Source organism: Hesperophylax consimilis, chromosome 11 (genome assembly GCF_061612785.1).
Source record: "Hesperophylax consimilis isolate HC1 chromosome 11, BYU_Hcon_1.0, whole genome shotgun sequence".
In the NCBI taxonomy this organism is placed as follows: domain Eukaryota; kingdom Metazoa; phylum Arthropoda; class Insecta; order Trichoptera; family Limnephilidae; genus Hesperophylax; species Hesperophylax consimilis.
The window spans coordinates 5,014,811-5,027,985 of NC_142846.1; the positions used below are offsets into that span (position 1 = coordinate 5,014,811).

Sequence of the window (13,175 nt, forward strand, 5' to 3'; positions counted from 1 at the left end):
ATTATTTTTTTGAAATAACTATTATGGAATGGTTAATCAAATCGCCGAAATAAGTATTGACAGTCAATTTAATAAATAATTTAATATTTCAACATTATAGACAAGTAATCAAATTAATTCCGTCGGCTTTAGCATTTTGAAATTGTTTGCATACCGAAAATACTTCATTGCACTAACAGCACACATTTCGCGGGTTTAACCATTTAGAGTGGTGATTATTGCATGCGGTGCAATCAAAATTAACTAGTTAAATAATGGCATCAACTGAAACATGAATGGAAGGATGAGTGCCCCATTTTAGAGCACGTTTCCCACAACAAATAGGGCAAATGGGACAAACAACGGAAATCCAACGACATTATTTTGTTATGGCATGGCTGCCTGGCTCGAGTCCCTCTCTGATGGCCTCTTGATAAAGGAGACTATCGTAAAATCAACTATTTTAATGCTAAAATGAATTGTTTTCACCCGATTTAATGCAGTTTTTTGTTTAAAAAATATTTTGAAAGCAACGCTCCCTAATCATTTTAATTTTTGCATAATATATAAAATAATAATAGTATATTATACTTTGATTTACTTTACTTTTTCAAGTAGGTACTATTATTTAAATTCGATATTAATTACGGCGTTGGTATTTTGCCATTACTTATTTGGTTTTTTTCTACAGATGCACCAGACATTATTTTTTTTCTTTTTTTTAAACATTTGTTTTATAATACAAATCAGTATTTTATAAATATTTATTTTTTTAATTACCTTACGAGTAAATTATTTTCCTGTTTTCAGTTTTACTGGTTTGCAACAAACATGAATAATTATATGCGTATACTTACTTTATATTTGGCTTTATTTACAATATTAGGTGTTATTTATTTGGATTTGATGGTAATCTTAGTATTAGAATTTAATTTTTATTTTTTTGTATATCGTTATGCTATTATCCATGTATTATGTTACACTTACATACATAAATTGTCAATTTTATCTGTAAAAGCCCGACAGGGCTATGATTAAAAAATAAACTCTGTACAGAAATAATCATAATCGTACTACGAAAAGATTAGGTATTTTTGAAAATAATCAAAATTTATCAAAATATTCAATAAACAAATTTACAAAATTTTAGACATTTTCTTAAATTTTCTATTCTTCTTTTCACTTTTTACCTTCGTGTCTATTATTTTAATTTCTAATATCTGTTATATTTTCGTTTTTGTTAAAGCTTTTCTGAAAAGTTTCTTTAAAAAATTATGTTGAGACATATTTAACCTTTCTAAGTTAATTCGCCTTTTAAACACGGGGTTTGCTCATTATAAAGGTTTGATCACGATTTTCGTTTTATAAAATAAACAAAAAAACTTTCAAATTACATGTAATTTGTATGTTTAAGATTAATTTAGAAAAAAAAACTGTTTATCTTCATTGCACTGATGTGTTAACGACACCAAGTATGCGTATTAATTATACAAATAAAATTATAATTTAATTTAATACTTTTTATTTACGTTAAAAATCATCTACTTCAGTTCATATTTGACACAAATTTTTCCACCAAGGCACAAACCCCTTACAAAGGCTCGCTGCATCTTTTTTGTACACACCACAGAACAGTTTGACGTACCCGAAGTCAGTGGGACTATGGTATCATCTTTTTTTATATTTACCTTACATTTTAAGATGCTGTATGGTCTTTTTTAAGAGGAAGCTACAAGCCAAAATGTGTATATTTTGGTCTTCCCAAACCAGCCTCTAACAGCTGGCGGGCACACCTGAATCCTGAACACACCTCACCCGTTAAACTGGGGCACCCCTGCTAAATTGTTATACCCACAATTATTTTTAGTATCTTATTATAATTATCTACAATCTATTTCTCTAAAGCCTTGAAAATCATTACATAATCAGTTGAAAATAATACCTAAAATACTGTTAATTTTTTTTTAATTGTAGTAAAAATATTCTTTTCCTGTTAAAAATGGCCTATAATAAATAAATTGAAAGAGTTCCTAACAAAGTATCTTACGAGGATGGGGGAACACGTGTTTATACAAATACTGCTATTGATACTGACATGCTTATTTTGTAGCATTTGATATATATTTGGAAAAGAACACCTATTCTCAATACGTTCGGAATGAATCAAATTTTATCCGGAAGTTAGCATGCTTTCACTCGTTTAAGAGGATCATTTTTCTCCGTCTACCTGCAGCATTGTTTTTATAATATATATAATATTTTCAGGACTCCAACTTCAACAACGATTCAAATCAGATCAACCACGGTAGCCCCATTGGCCACCACCCCTCGAGAACCCGACCCCGCTTGTGTGAGGAGGTGTGTCAACTTACCCCAATACAGCCCCGTGTGCGGCACTGACGGAATCACTTACAACAATGAGAGTATTCTGAACTGTGCTGTGGTCTGCGGTCTAAGCGGTGAGCTATACGATTCAATCAATTATAACATACCAATAACAGTGACCACAATAGCCCCTAACCCAATTTTATGTTACTCCTTGAGAGCTGGACCTCCTAGGAATGGATTTATTACTATAATGGATTAGATGAAGGACGAAAAACAGATGTCGGTAGCTCGTTCCACATAAGAGTGAGTAATAAGTTCTCCGGTACGTTTCAATCAAGTTGCTAGATCCTTAGAGCAAGCTCCATTATAATCACTGTAGAACAGATTCATCAAGCTCAAATTACGTCTGTACATTGGAGGTGGCAATCGGTCTGTTAACAATGAATTGTCACTCAGACGCACGGCCCTTCTTAACACAGAATCAAGTATAATTGTGAGGCTCTTGAGATTTGTATAGGGTTAGCAGCTGGTCACTACTAAAGAATCTGCTAGTCCTCTACAAGACGCCCAGTTGTTTGGAAGCCAGATTTAATCGAGCTTCGAAGTCGATATTCCTATCCATAGTACTTTCCAATGGGATCATTTATGAAAATGAGAGCTACCCGTGACGTATTACATTTTGTAGTGTTAATGAAAGTTCATCGGTTTAAGTACTGAATTATTAATCACAAATTCTAATACCCAAATGATAAACCGCGCTCGTGTGGGCGGCTGGAACTGGGTCAATTTTGACAGTGAGATCAAGCTAAATTCGTTTCGTTTTGTGGTCTGAGTGATACGTTTCGCTAGCTTATCTATTAGTTTAATTTATTCGTCTATTATCAAATAGTTTTTAATTAGAAAGATTATTATTATTAATACGAGCGAATGGAGTCTTGAATTGGTGAATGTCCCCCGTGTAAAGGTATAATCTGCCAACCCTACCTGAGCTAATAATTAGAGTCTCATGATTCTACCTCTGAAGCTGTACAGCGGGCACCAAAACCCTACGTGGCTCCAAACACTACACTGGCGCCTTTTACATTGGCGCATAACCTGGGGGCTCCAAACTTTACAAGTTATTGTAAATATATTCTACTAAATTTTGTATGCATCGCCAGTATATGGCTTCTAGAATAAGAATGCCAGTGAATGTGAATTGCCTGTTTTACCCCCGGCTCTGCGATAAAACTAATTAATCTAATTCCTCGAGTTAATTGACATTCTTTGGAACAAAGACAACAATGTGTACATTATTTAAAATATATTAAGTTAGGAAATTTCAACAAATAACAAGTTAGTGACGTTGACCACTTTGGCCCTGGCGAATAAATGAAAACATCAAGAAAGTTGATTCCTAACACTTTGCGCGTGACAAACAGTTGTTTATTTTTTGTCTCCTCACAGCATCCTAGTTTTGTCGTGTTGAGTCAATAAAATAAAAATAAATTATTTATTCGACCGATATTTTCACTTTTTGGATTATTCCGCTCTAACGATAAAGTAGTGATCAACGATGCAAATGGTATGTAAATAGTAGGATTACGAAACTGAGATTCAAGAGATTCTGACTTCAAGATGAATTGGATTTGTTTTATACCCGTTTTTCACGAAAATTTCGACTTTTGAAATAGGCCCTAATATGCATTCGTTAACAAGAATTGATTATTACTGACTTTTAGCATTAAGATGAAGAACTACGAAGTAATGAAAATCGTGTGTTGGTTAGAAAATTTTAGATTATTTAATCAAATAGTGCAAATAGAACACACCTCGACCTTTGAAATAATTCAGCGTTTTGTTTATAAAAAGGATTATGCTCAAAAAAATAAAGTATTGGGCCTTAAAAAACTGCTTTAAAGATCAAAGTCTCCTACTTAAGAACCTATTTTAGGCTGTGATTTTATTGTACAATGTGGAAAATGAAGTTCTTTAGAAAATTATCGTGATTTTCATTTTATTAAAATGTTTTAATATTTTTGCCTGAAATAAAATAAAATACAATTTTTTGCGATTTTTTTTGCATAATTTAGAAAAGGCAAAGGTATCCTTATCTTCATAAGGAGTGTTATGGTTAACGGCCTTATTTCAAATTTTGCACGATATGTTGGCATCGCGTCTGTCGTCCCACCTAAGCGTCGTGAGTTCAAGTCCTTGGCTGGCTAAGTCCTTTATCACGATACACGTTATATTTTTCGCTTACTGTGATGGTAGTAGGAATTTTTTTTATATTGTCTGGTTATTCGTAACCCGGAAATGTATAACTTTAAAAAACAAAATTATATATCTTCTACCGGAGGGTTAACAAAGATGAAGTTAAAGGGGTAATTGTGGAAAATTTAACTAACAAAAATGACTCTAGTAGTCGCTAATTAAATTTTGTGAAAGGAAACGAGAGTAGCAATATTAAATGAACTGGTAGCGGAAGAATGAAACTAGGTCGAATGCATTAGTAAATAGATACCCTCGATAGGCGGGTTGACTGAATTATAAATGTGAAGTTCCAAAAAGAATACAAGGCCGAGCGTGATAATTCCAAGTATCTAGAATAGAGTTGGAATCTTAACGACGTAAGTGAAGAAGGCGTGTATAAAAATAACGGCGTGCAACCCCAGCGTAGTGGACTGATTTATGGTCGAATTTGTCTTAACGGCATATTTTTATTAATTCTGTAAAACATAACTAAAATCAAATGTTTCTGACTGAATGCCTCACGAAGTAACTAATTCATCATCTAGAAAAATAAAATCTGGGGCTCACCGCTAATTTTGTAGTTAAAAAAGGTGAGTTACATACTGTTCTTATTAATCTTGAATACAAATAACTTACGTTCCGTGGGCATCTGTCTGATTAAAAAGATGCCCGAAGTCGTCAGAATTAATTAAAATGTGAATTTCGAGCGAACCCCCTTTATTAAATTCTTGCGGTGTCAAGGAATGCCTAGGTGTTAACAGCATAGGAATGGTAAAGTATGTTGTTCGTTTAGATGTGCCGATATTATAAATATTAAGTGTAATATTTATTTATGGCCTTTACGTTATAAAAATTAAAATGAGATCCTACAGAACGAACAGGAAAATTCGACGGTCGGGGTGTGAAAACAAATCAGAGAAAAGCGGAATTGTTTAAAATCAATCAATTTGAAAACAACTTCTGTTTTCATAAGGATGTTGTGAAGGTTTCTGTGCACAGAAAGGTGTATTTCTTTTGAAACCACGTATTTTTTTAGTTTTTCTACATCCTCCCATTGAGAGACCAAAAACTTAATTTTGAATTTTTGGCTTATCTTTGTCTTCATGCCCCGACCCATAAATCATTAAGGATGATCTTAAAAAAAATATACTTAGGTGAGAACGATTTGTGTTATCAAATGATTTTAAGGATACAATAAGGAACTTCAGTGAAAATGTTATTATTATTTTTTAATGATAAAGTAATGTTTATAAGGCAAGGTTTTTTATGCATAGCACAAAGGATAACAAATTATTATAAGCAATAATTTGAAAACATTATTGCCTAAAAAAATCACATGGAGTAACAAATATTGATTCGCACGATAATAATTAAGAATTAAATAGTTTTTTATATCAGTTGTTTTTTTTTCTTAAACTTACAAAATTGATTATTGTTTAATTCGATGTTATGAAGTGGTTAAAACCAAACGCCCTGTGATTGGTCGGCGAGTTCTGACAGAAGTTAATCCATTCCTTCACGGGTCGGTTAGCCGCTTGCAAGAATGAAGGTAATATATACATCATTAATTTGTATACATGCGCAGCATTCACTTTGACAATTTTTTGGATTTTATCCATGTAATTGTGTATAAATTGTTGAGATAAACTATCGAAAAATCACATATCTACGAATTATAGAAAAAAATAATTTTTAAATAAAGATATTTTTATGATTTATGGACGCCACGGTCAGATCTGTCCTCCAATCGAATATGATGATTGTGGTTAGTAATGTCCTTCCGAGGTTTGAAGGGTTAATTATAAAAAAGATCTAATAATTTATAATCATCTGAAGCAGACCTATCAAATTATATTGGTCCAAAAGCGTAGATATCGACAACGAGCAATATACGAGTATAACAAGTACTGGTTTACTCTCAGGAAATATACTGGCTACGTGTATTACAACATTAAGTGCTCGGCTAGAGAAAATAGGATTACTTGAAGTAAAATCCTAACTTTATTGGTTAGTGCTCCGATGGTCAAATTATTGGACCGATCAGCGGAAATGGCACTTCCGAAATCCGGGTTATAAAACTTCGTTGGATTAACTTCTCGAGAGTTTCACTGGCAACAAATTAATTATTTGTTGTTTTTAATTTAAAGTAAATCGAAGTAAATAACTGACGAAAATAATTTCTCTCTGGGCCTGTCATCTTTGGGAATGCCGTGTGTAACGTTTTTTTGAGGAATGAAAGAGAGGAAGATCTGGGAAGGAAAAGGGTATAAGGGGTGGGTGGGAACTTGAGGATCAGTCTGTCCAGGAGTGACGGACGTTACCAAGAACTAGACAATTCTCACCCAATTAATAATAATAATATAATTTTATTCCAGAATGTGTGGAGGTTAGTGCAATCCCACACGTCCCATATAGATATACATTTTTTTTGTATAATAGATATTTTGGGATCAATGGTGAGGCACGAAATGAAAGGCGTGTCGTGAAGGTCACTGTGTTTATTGGTGAGTCAGTTTGAGACGTGATGAAGAGATGACGTAGGACAGATGTGTTCACCGGATGCTGGCTGTGTTGGCAGGTCAAGCGCGAGTCAGTGAGTCGACGCCGGGCGCTGGTGATCGGGACTCGATGACTGTCAGGCACTGGCGATCTGGGGAATCAATACTCCAGTGCTGATTTGTAGGCGGTTGAACGGGAGCTGCGTAGACCAGTGAGAATGCTGCGTGTCCTCGTGGTGATTATGATGCGTGGATGAAGCACTGGTCAGAGACGCTGGAACCAGGGCGCTGTAATCCGTGTAGCGCTGGCCAGGGATGGCGATCTGGGCCAAAGCGCTATGATGATGTCCCGATGGAGTCCGTGATGTGTACGTGCGAAGCCGGGTATATTGTCCTTCGCGCAAAAGCGCGCGGATTATCACTCGTGAGATTTATCCACTGGCGGCAGATTGATGACTGACTGACTGACTCGCTGCGTCGGGCTTATTTATACTGTTCGGCCGGTGGCATCAGTAGGTAGATGAATGGCAACTGAATTCGAGGCACTCGCACAGTCTGGGCCTTTCGGGAATCTTCGACAGCGCGGAAATTATGCATAGGCGGTAGACTCAAACCTTCTGGCGAGTTCTCATAATGTGCCAGACGGACTGCGATCGTTTTGTCGCGGGTAGATACTTGAAGCAGGTAGGTTGCTTTGTTTTTGATTTCGGCTGCAAGTATGTACCTGCAAGTACGTACCTAAGTAGCTTCGAGCTGCTTATTATAAATGAATTAATCTGGATTCTTCTTGATGCTTATTGATTTATTTTTTTCTTGTTGATTTATCATGGAACCGTTTACAAGGTGTCCAGGGGTGAAGTCCACTAACTAATAGGAGGTGTTTGAACATGATAGTACAAGTAAGAATTTATTTTTTCGAAATTTGAATCATCATAGTATAGTTTTCAGTTTCAAAAGTCGAATATATGAATTTAGAATGTTTTCATTTATCTTTTTTACTATCATTATAATAAAGAATAACTTCCTGTGTGACAAAAATAAAAAATCGTCAATGAATTCATGAAAATTAACAAATAAGGACATCTATTCAGAGTGTGGTCTTGAGTGCGCTTGGGCCCAGCGCTCACTCAGGAGTGGCGCTTGGTGCTGGTAGGCTGCGGTCACCAACATTATCATTAACATTATCATTAACCCGGGAAACCCTGCAAAGTTACCAAATGTAGCAAATCACTTGGAGTGACCTATGGCAGACGTGTTGGTTAGCCAATTAATCATTCCTGGGGCGGCGGTACCCACACCCACCTCCCAAATTAACAACTAATTCCGTTAACTCACCATACTACAAAGTTACAAAAGGTATAAACAAGTTTTATTTCGTATAATACGCTCAAATTCTAAACTGCACATACATTTAATGATACAATGTAATACGGATGGTGTTTACAGACTCTATGAATCTTGGATTAGCATTTTCCTCGTGCATAATATACTCCCAATTATTCCTTGTCTCTCTAAGAATATACGTTTTCTTCTCTCTAACAATAAACTTCCTTACACTGCATGCTCCGAGCAATCAATATCCGGAGCTTTCTAAAATACAGAGTTCATTTTGTCTCTTACATTATCTTACTTTATATCTCATTTTCAGTGACAAACAAGAAAAATATACTTTGATAGTTTTATGTCACTTACGTCAACAGAAAATAAGTGGTTTTCTTGCAAACAGATGCTTAATTTCCGAAGCACAAAATCTCTAATCAAAGAAACCATTTCAACAACAAGAAGTAATGTAAAAATGGATTAAGTTACTTTTCAAAATATTTAATGGTGCATTGCCAAAAATCATCGGCATCCATTGTAAAGGGCTATCTATCTTTTAGAGGCTGTCAAAGCTTATTCGGATTCTGCATTATAAATCAACGTTTTAAAATTGGTCTTTTCGCCGAAAATTTCTGACCTTTTTTTTATGTATCTGTTTGACTATTCTTGTGACTTTTGTATAAAAGGGTGACCGGATAAATCATTAAAATGATAATTCATCACATCTTTAAAAAGTTATATAAAGTCATGGAAAGTGATGAAACAAACAATTTTATTTACAGGGTTGAGTAGGTTAGGTTAGGTTAGGTTAAAAAAAATGTTTTTTCATCGTTTCTAATTAGAATTAATTACTTTATATCACTTTTTAAAGGTGTGTTGAATTGTCGATGTGTTGATTTATCATGGAACCGTTTACAAGGTGTCCAGGGGTGAAGTCCACTAACTAATAGGAGGTGTTAGAACATCATAGTACAAGTAAAAAAATATTTTTTAGAAATTTGAAACATCATAGAATAGTTTTCAGTATAAAAAGTCGAATATATGAATTTAGAATGTTGTCATTTATCTTTTTTACTATCATTTTAATGTAGAATAACTTCCTGTGTGCCAGAAATAAATTCCTAGAAATGAAAAATTGTGAATTAATTCATTAAAAACGCATAGACTGTCAACAGCTTGAAGTCAATGTAACTATGACATCCCTAATTGTGGTATATTGAGATGCTGGTGGGTGTAGGGATGGAAATAAGACTGGAATAGGGAGGGTTGGGAGGTATCTGATTCATCAGATGTCGTCCGTACTTCCTTTTTGAAGGAAAGCTTCGATTCAAATGGCGATCTTTTACCAGGGTGTTACTGAGAGTATTTGCCACTTTAAATTAAGGGATTTTCGTTTAGAAATAACGCAAACAACTCAGTACGATGTGCGCCTTGGATACGATCAATTCAGACAGATATATGGAAGCAATTTACCGATAGCCATCTGAGTTAGAATTAGAGTCACAAATGCAACTAACCAATTGGGCTCACGATCACAGAGGCATAGGTAGTAAGCCAAATAATTAGAGATAGGCCTCTGTTATCACTATCAAAGTAACATTTGTGAATTTAAGTCATATTCGTGTATGAATAAGGTTAACGCGTTATGTGGTTTAGTGGTGTAATTTTATTACGGATTTTCGGGATCAAGAGGTTCATTATCGAACTAAAAACAAACTTTAAAAAAATGCACAATATCAATAAAGTGACAGCAATTGAAATTTTAAATATTATTATGTTTCTCACAACAATACAGAAACAAACAAAGGATTAAGAATGCGTGGCTTCATTCTCCGTAATGGTGAAGACTTTAAAAATATTAGAACTTTAAAAATTTTGTACTCTTTTTAAGTTCGAAATCAAGTAGAGTATAATTTTTCCATCACTTTAAAATCCCCTATAAACGCGGTCTACCAATAGAAACTATAAATTGAAGTACCACTTGATGAAAGAATTAAAATTATTGAAACTCTCAAGACGGAAGAGTTATTTCCAACTTGACTTTTATTTTTAAAACCTATTGAGTCTAATCACCTTCAACATACCAACTAGAATTATCTGACCGAAAATTTATTTAATTGCAACAATAATATCAGTACTGAGTCATTTAGATAAGCACTTTAACGTAGATCGCGTGCAGTTGGCAAAACTTTCGCAGAAATTATAGATGTGTAGTAAATAATAAAAGATACTGCACGAATATAGTTTCAAGAAGGCTATAATGACATATCTCAGTAATGATTTCAATTAAGGTTAGCGAATAAATAAATAAATAAAATACTTTTCTTCTGGATAAGATCTATATAAAATTAAAGAAACTTTTACTACAACTTTTGTTCCACTGAGTATTATGTACATTTTTGTAAAAAAAGCAAATGGTCCTATAATATATATATATATATATATATTTTTTTTTTAAAAGAAAGACAAACATTCCCGGGTCACGAATAACCCAAAAATGTTTGAAAATCTCCTACTACCACCACAGAAAGCCGAAAATGTTGCTTGTGTTGTGATGGAGGACTTAGCCAGCCGAGGAATCGAACACGCGACGCTCGGGTGAGACCAAAGCGCTATGCCCACTCAACCACTGACCGGTCTATATATATATATATATATATATATAAAAAATTAAAACGTGTCCGACAACTCGTTCACTTCACAAAACATTGAAAATAACCCTAAATCCAAGCCCAGAAGTTTGGTCGTACATGAACGGGACACATTATATAAAGTAATTATTATTCAACCATTGGCTCCAAGTGTTAGGTAATTCTACTAAATTCAAATTGAGACTAGAACAGTAGGATATTCGTAGAATGCTATAGACTTGGGGGTAGTTTTCAGCAAGGGTGTTATTGAAATTTGAAGCGTTCAGAATTCGAGTTATTAAGTTTGAGCTTTCGCATAGTTTAACACTCTTGGTGGGGTTGGGGGATCGTGTTTTAAGGGAGGCTTTGTCAGACATTAACATATTTTCTACTGTTGGAAAAGGGACAGTAAAAGAGGCTTAAATTTAGTTTTGCATTTTTGAAGTTATTTACTTTATTTTACTAATTATTATATAGTTTTTCAAAAAAATATACAAAATAATCTAATTTTTTGTAGCTTTTAATTTTTTGGAATTTATTTCACATTTATTGTAGGTAGGACAACTAATTAGGAAAATATTGAATACCCTAAACACCTTTCAAATCAAATTGCCTCGCATAATTAACGTGTGATTAATTTTTATTATCTGTATTTGCAAAAAAGACAGTTCAACATGTTTATTTTATTAAAAAAACGCATTTTTACTGGGTTGCATAAACCAGAAAAGTTTCTGCTTAAAATATACAGATGTCGCTCAGTAAAAATATGTCGTTATAAAACTTATATGATATACAAAAATACGGATGATTTCAAAAGCATAATTATTGATTGTGGGATAAAAATTAAATCTGGGTATCGTTTTGACCAGCTGGAGACAAACCACGTGAACATATTATTGGCACCATGAGGGTTCGAGAATGCTTTAAATAATCTACTACATCAGTCGTATGTGAACGCCGAAGAGCGCGCAATAACCAGGCCATGCGAAGAAAAGTTCCCTTAAGTAAGGCAACGGTTTGCAGCGCAGGCCATTGTGGGACTTTTCTACGCAGGATCTGAATTTTCGTTTTAAAATGAGTGCGGTGGGAAAATTATATACTGTCAGATTCATTTATTGACAAATCACCGACAGGAAGATGCTCAAGCAATCCCCCTGCTCCGCCCAATTTGGTTTGTTCCTCTCGCCCTTAGCAGCTCTGTCTATTTCTTACTATGTGTGTACATTTTAAAGGTAATTGCTTATCCCATTAGAGTGTAAAGTAACTAAGCGACTCAAATATTTTTTTCTTTTTTTCAGATCTCACAATTCGACGCAGAGGAAGATGTCCAGAAGCAGTGTGATTCAATGAAGATAAAACCCCCAACTTCATAACTGTGGCAAAAAAAACACATTTAAAAATTCAAATACAACTTATCTTTTAGTAATAAATATAGTAAATATTTAGAATAAAGGGATGAGATAAAGATAAAACAAACATTTTTCTTATATAGAAGATATAGCTGCGCATTGACAATGTTCTCAAAGCAACGACCGAATGAGAATTCTCTGAGTAGGATATTATGTCCCTAATATAGGGTGACTTCCGTAGGTACCTATCTGCCTACATACTTGAAAACTCAAAACTAATTATGCTCACCAATGATTATTCGACATGTGCAAATAATTTACACACTTCAAACAACAAATTATTTTTATAAATATACAACTAATTTTAACAAATTATTATAAGCAATAATTAGTCGCCCGAAATATTCATACAAATTGAAAATATCTCCCAAGTAAAAATAAATGCCGCCGACTAATGGAGCAGATATTTTCAATTTGAATGGATATTTCGGGCCACTAATTATTGCTTATAATATTTTTTTATTCTTTATGCTATACATAAAAAACCTTGTCTTATAAACATTAGTTAATCATTAAAATAAAATAAAATAAAAATAATTATAATAATATTTGACAAGTCAAAATATTTCACCTACAAATGTAGATATAATATGTCTCGACGCCATCTAGTAGGAAATTTAGCACTTACAAATCCTTTCCTACAAAAATGAAGTTTTTTGTTTACAGGTGAAAAAAATATAGTCAGCAGTAATTGTTGATTGAAGTACTAGTACATATTGAATTATTTGGCTGTTGGAATTAAGACAACGTAGCTCAGTAGTCCAGCCCACCTGACCGGA

General features: G+C 33.9%; 1 protein-coding gene across 1 annotated transcript in view; it reads left to right on the forward strand.

The window, feature by feature from the left end:
• Positions 1 to 12,804, forward strand: part of LOC149419683 (uncharacterized) — a 29,627-nt gene extending 16,823 nt beyond the window's left edge. The window contains exons 3-4 of the mRNA XM_089636987.1: positions 2,245 to 2,438; positions 12,286 to 12,804. Coding sequence (XP_089493113.1) covers positions 2,245 to 2,438; positions 12,286 to 12,329 — 238 coding nt within the window. The 3' untranslated portion in view covers positions 12,330 to 12,804. The remainder of the gene's footprint in view (positions 1 to 2,244; positions 2,439 to 12,285) is intronic.
• The last annotated feature ends 371 nt before the right edge of the window (positions 12,805 to 13,175 follow it).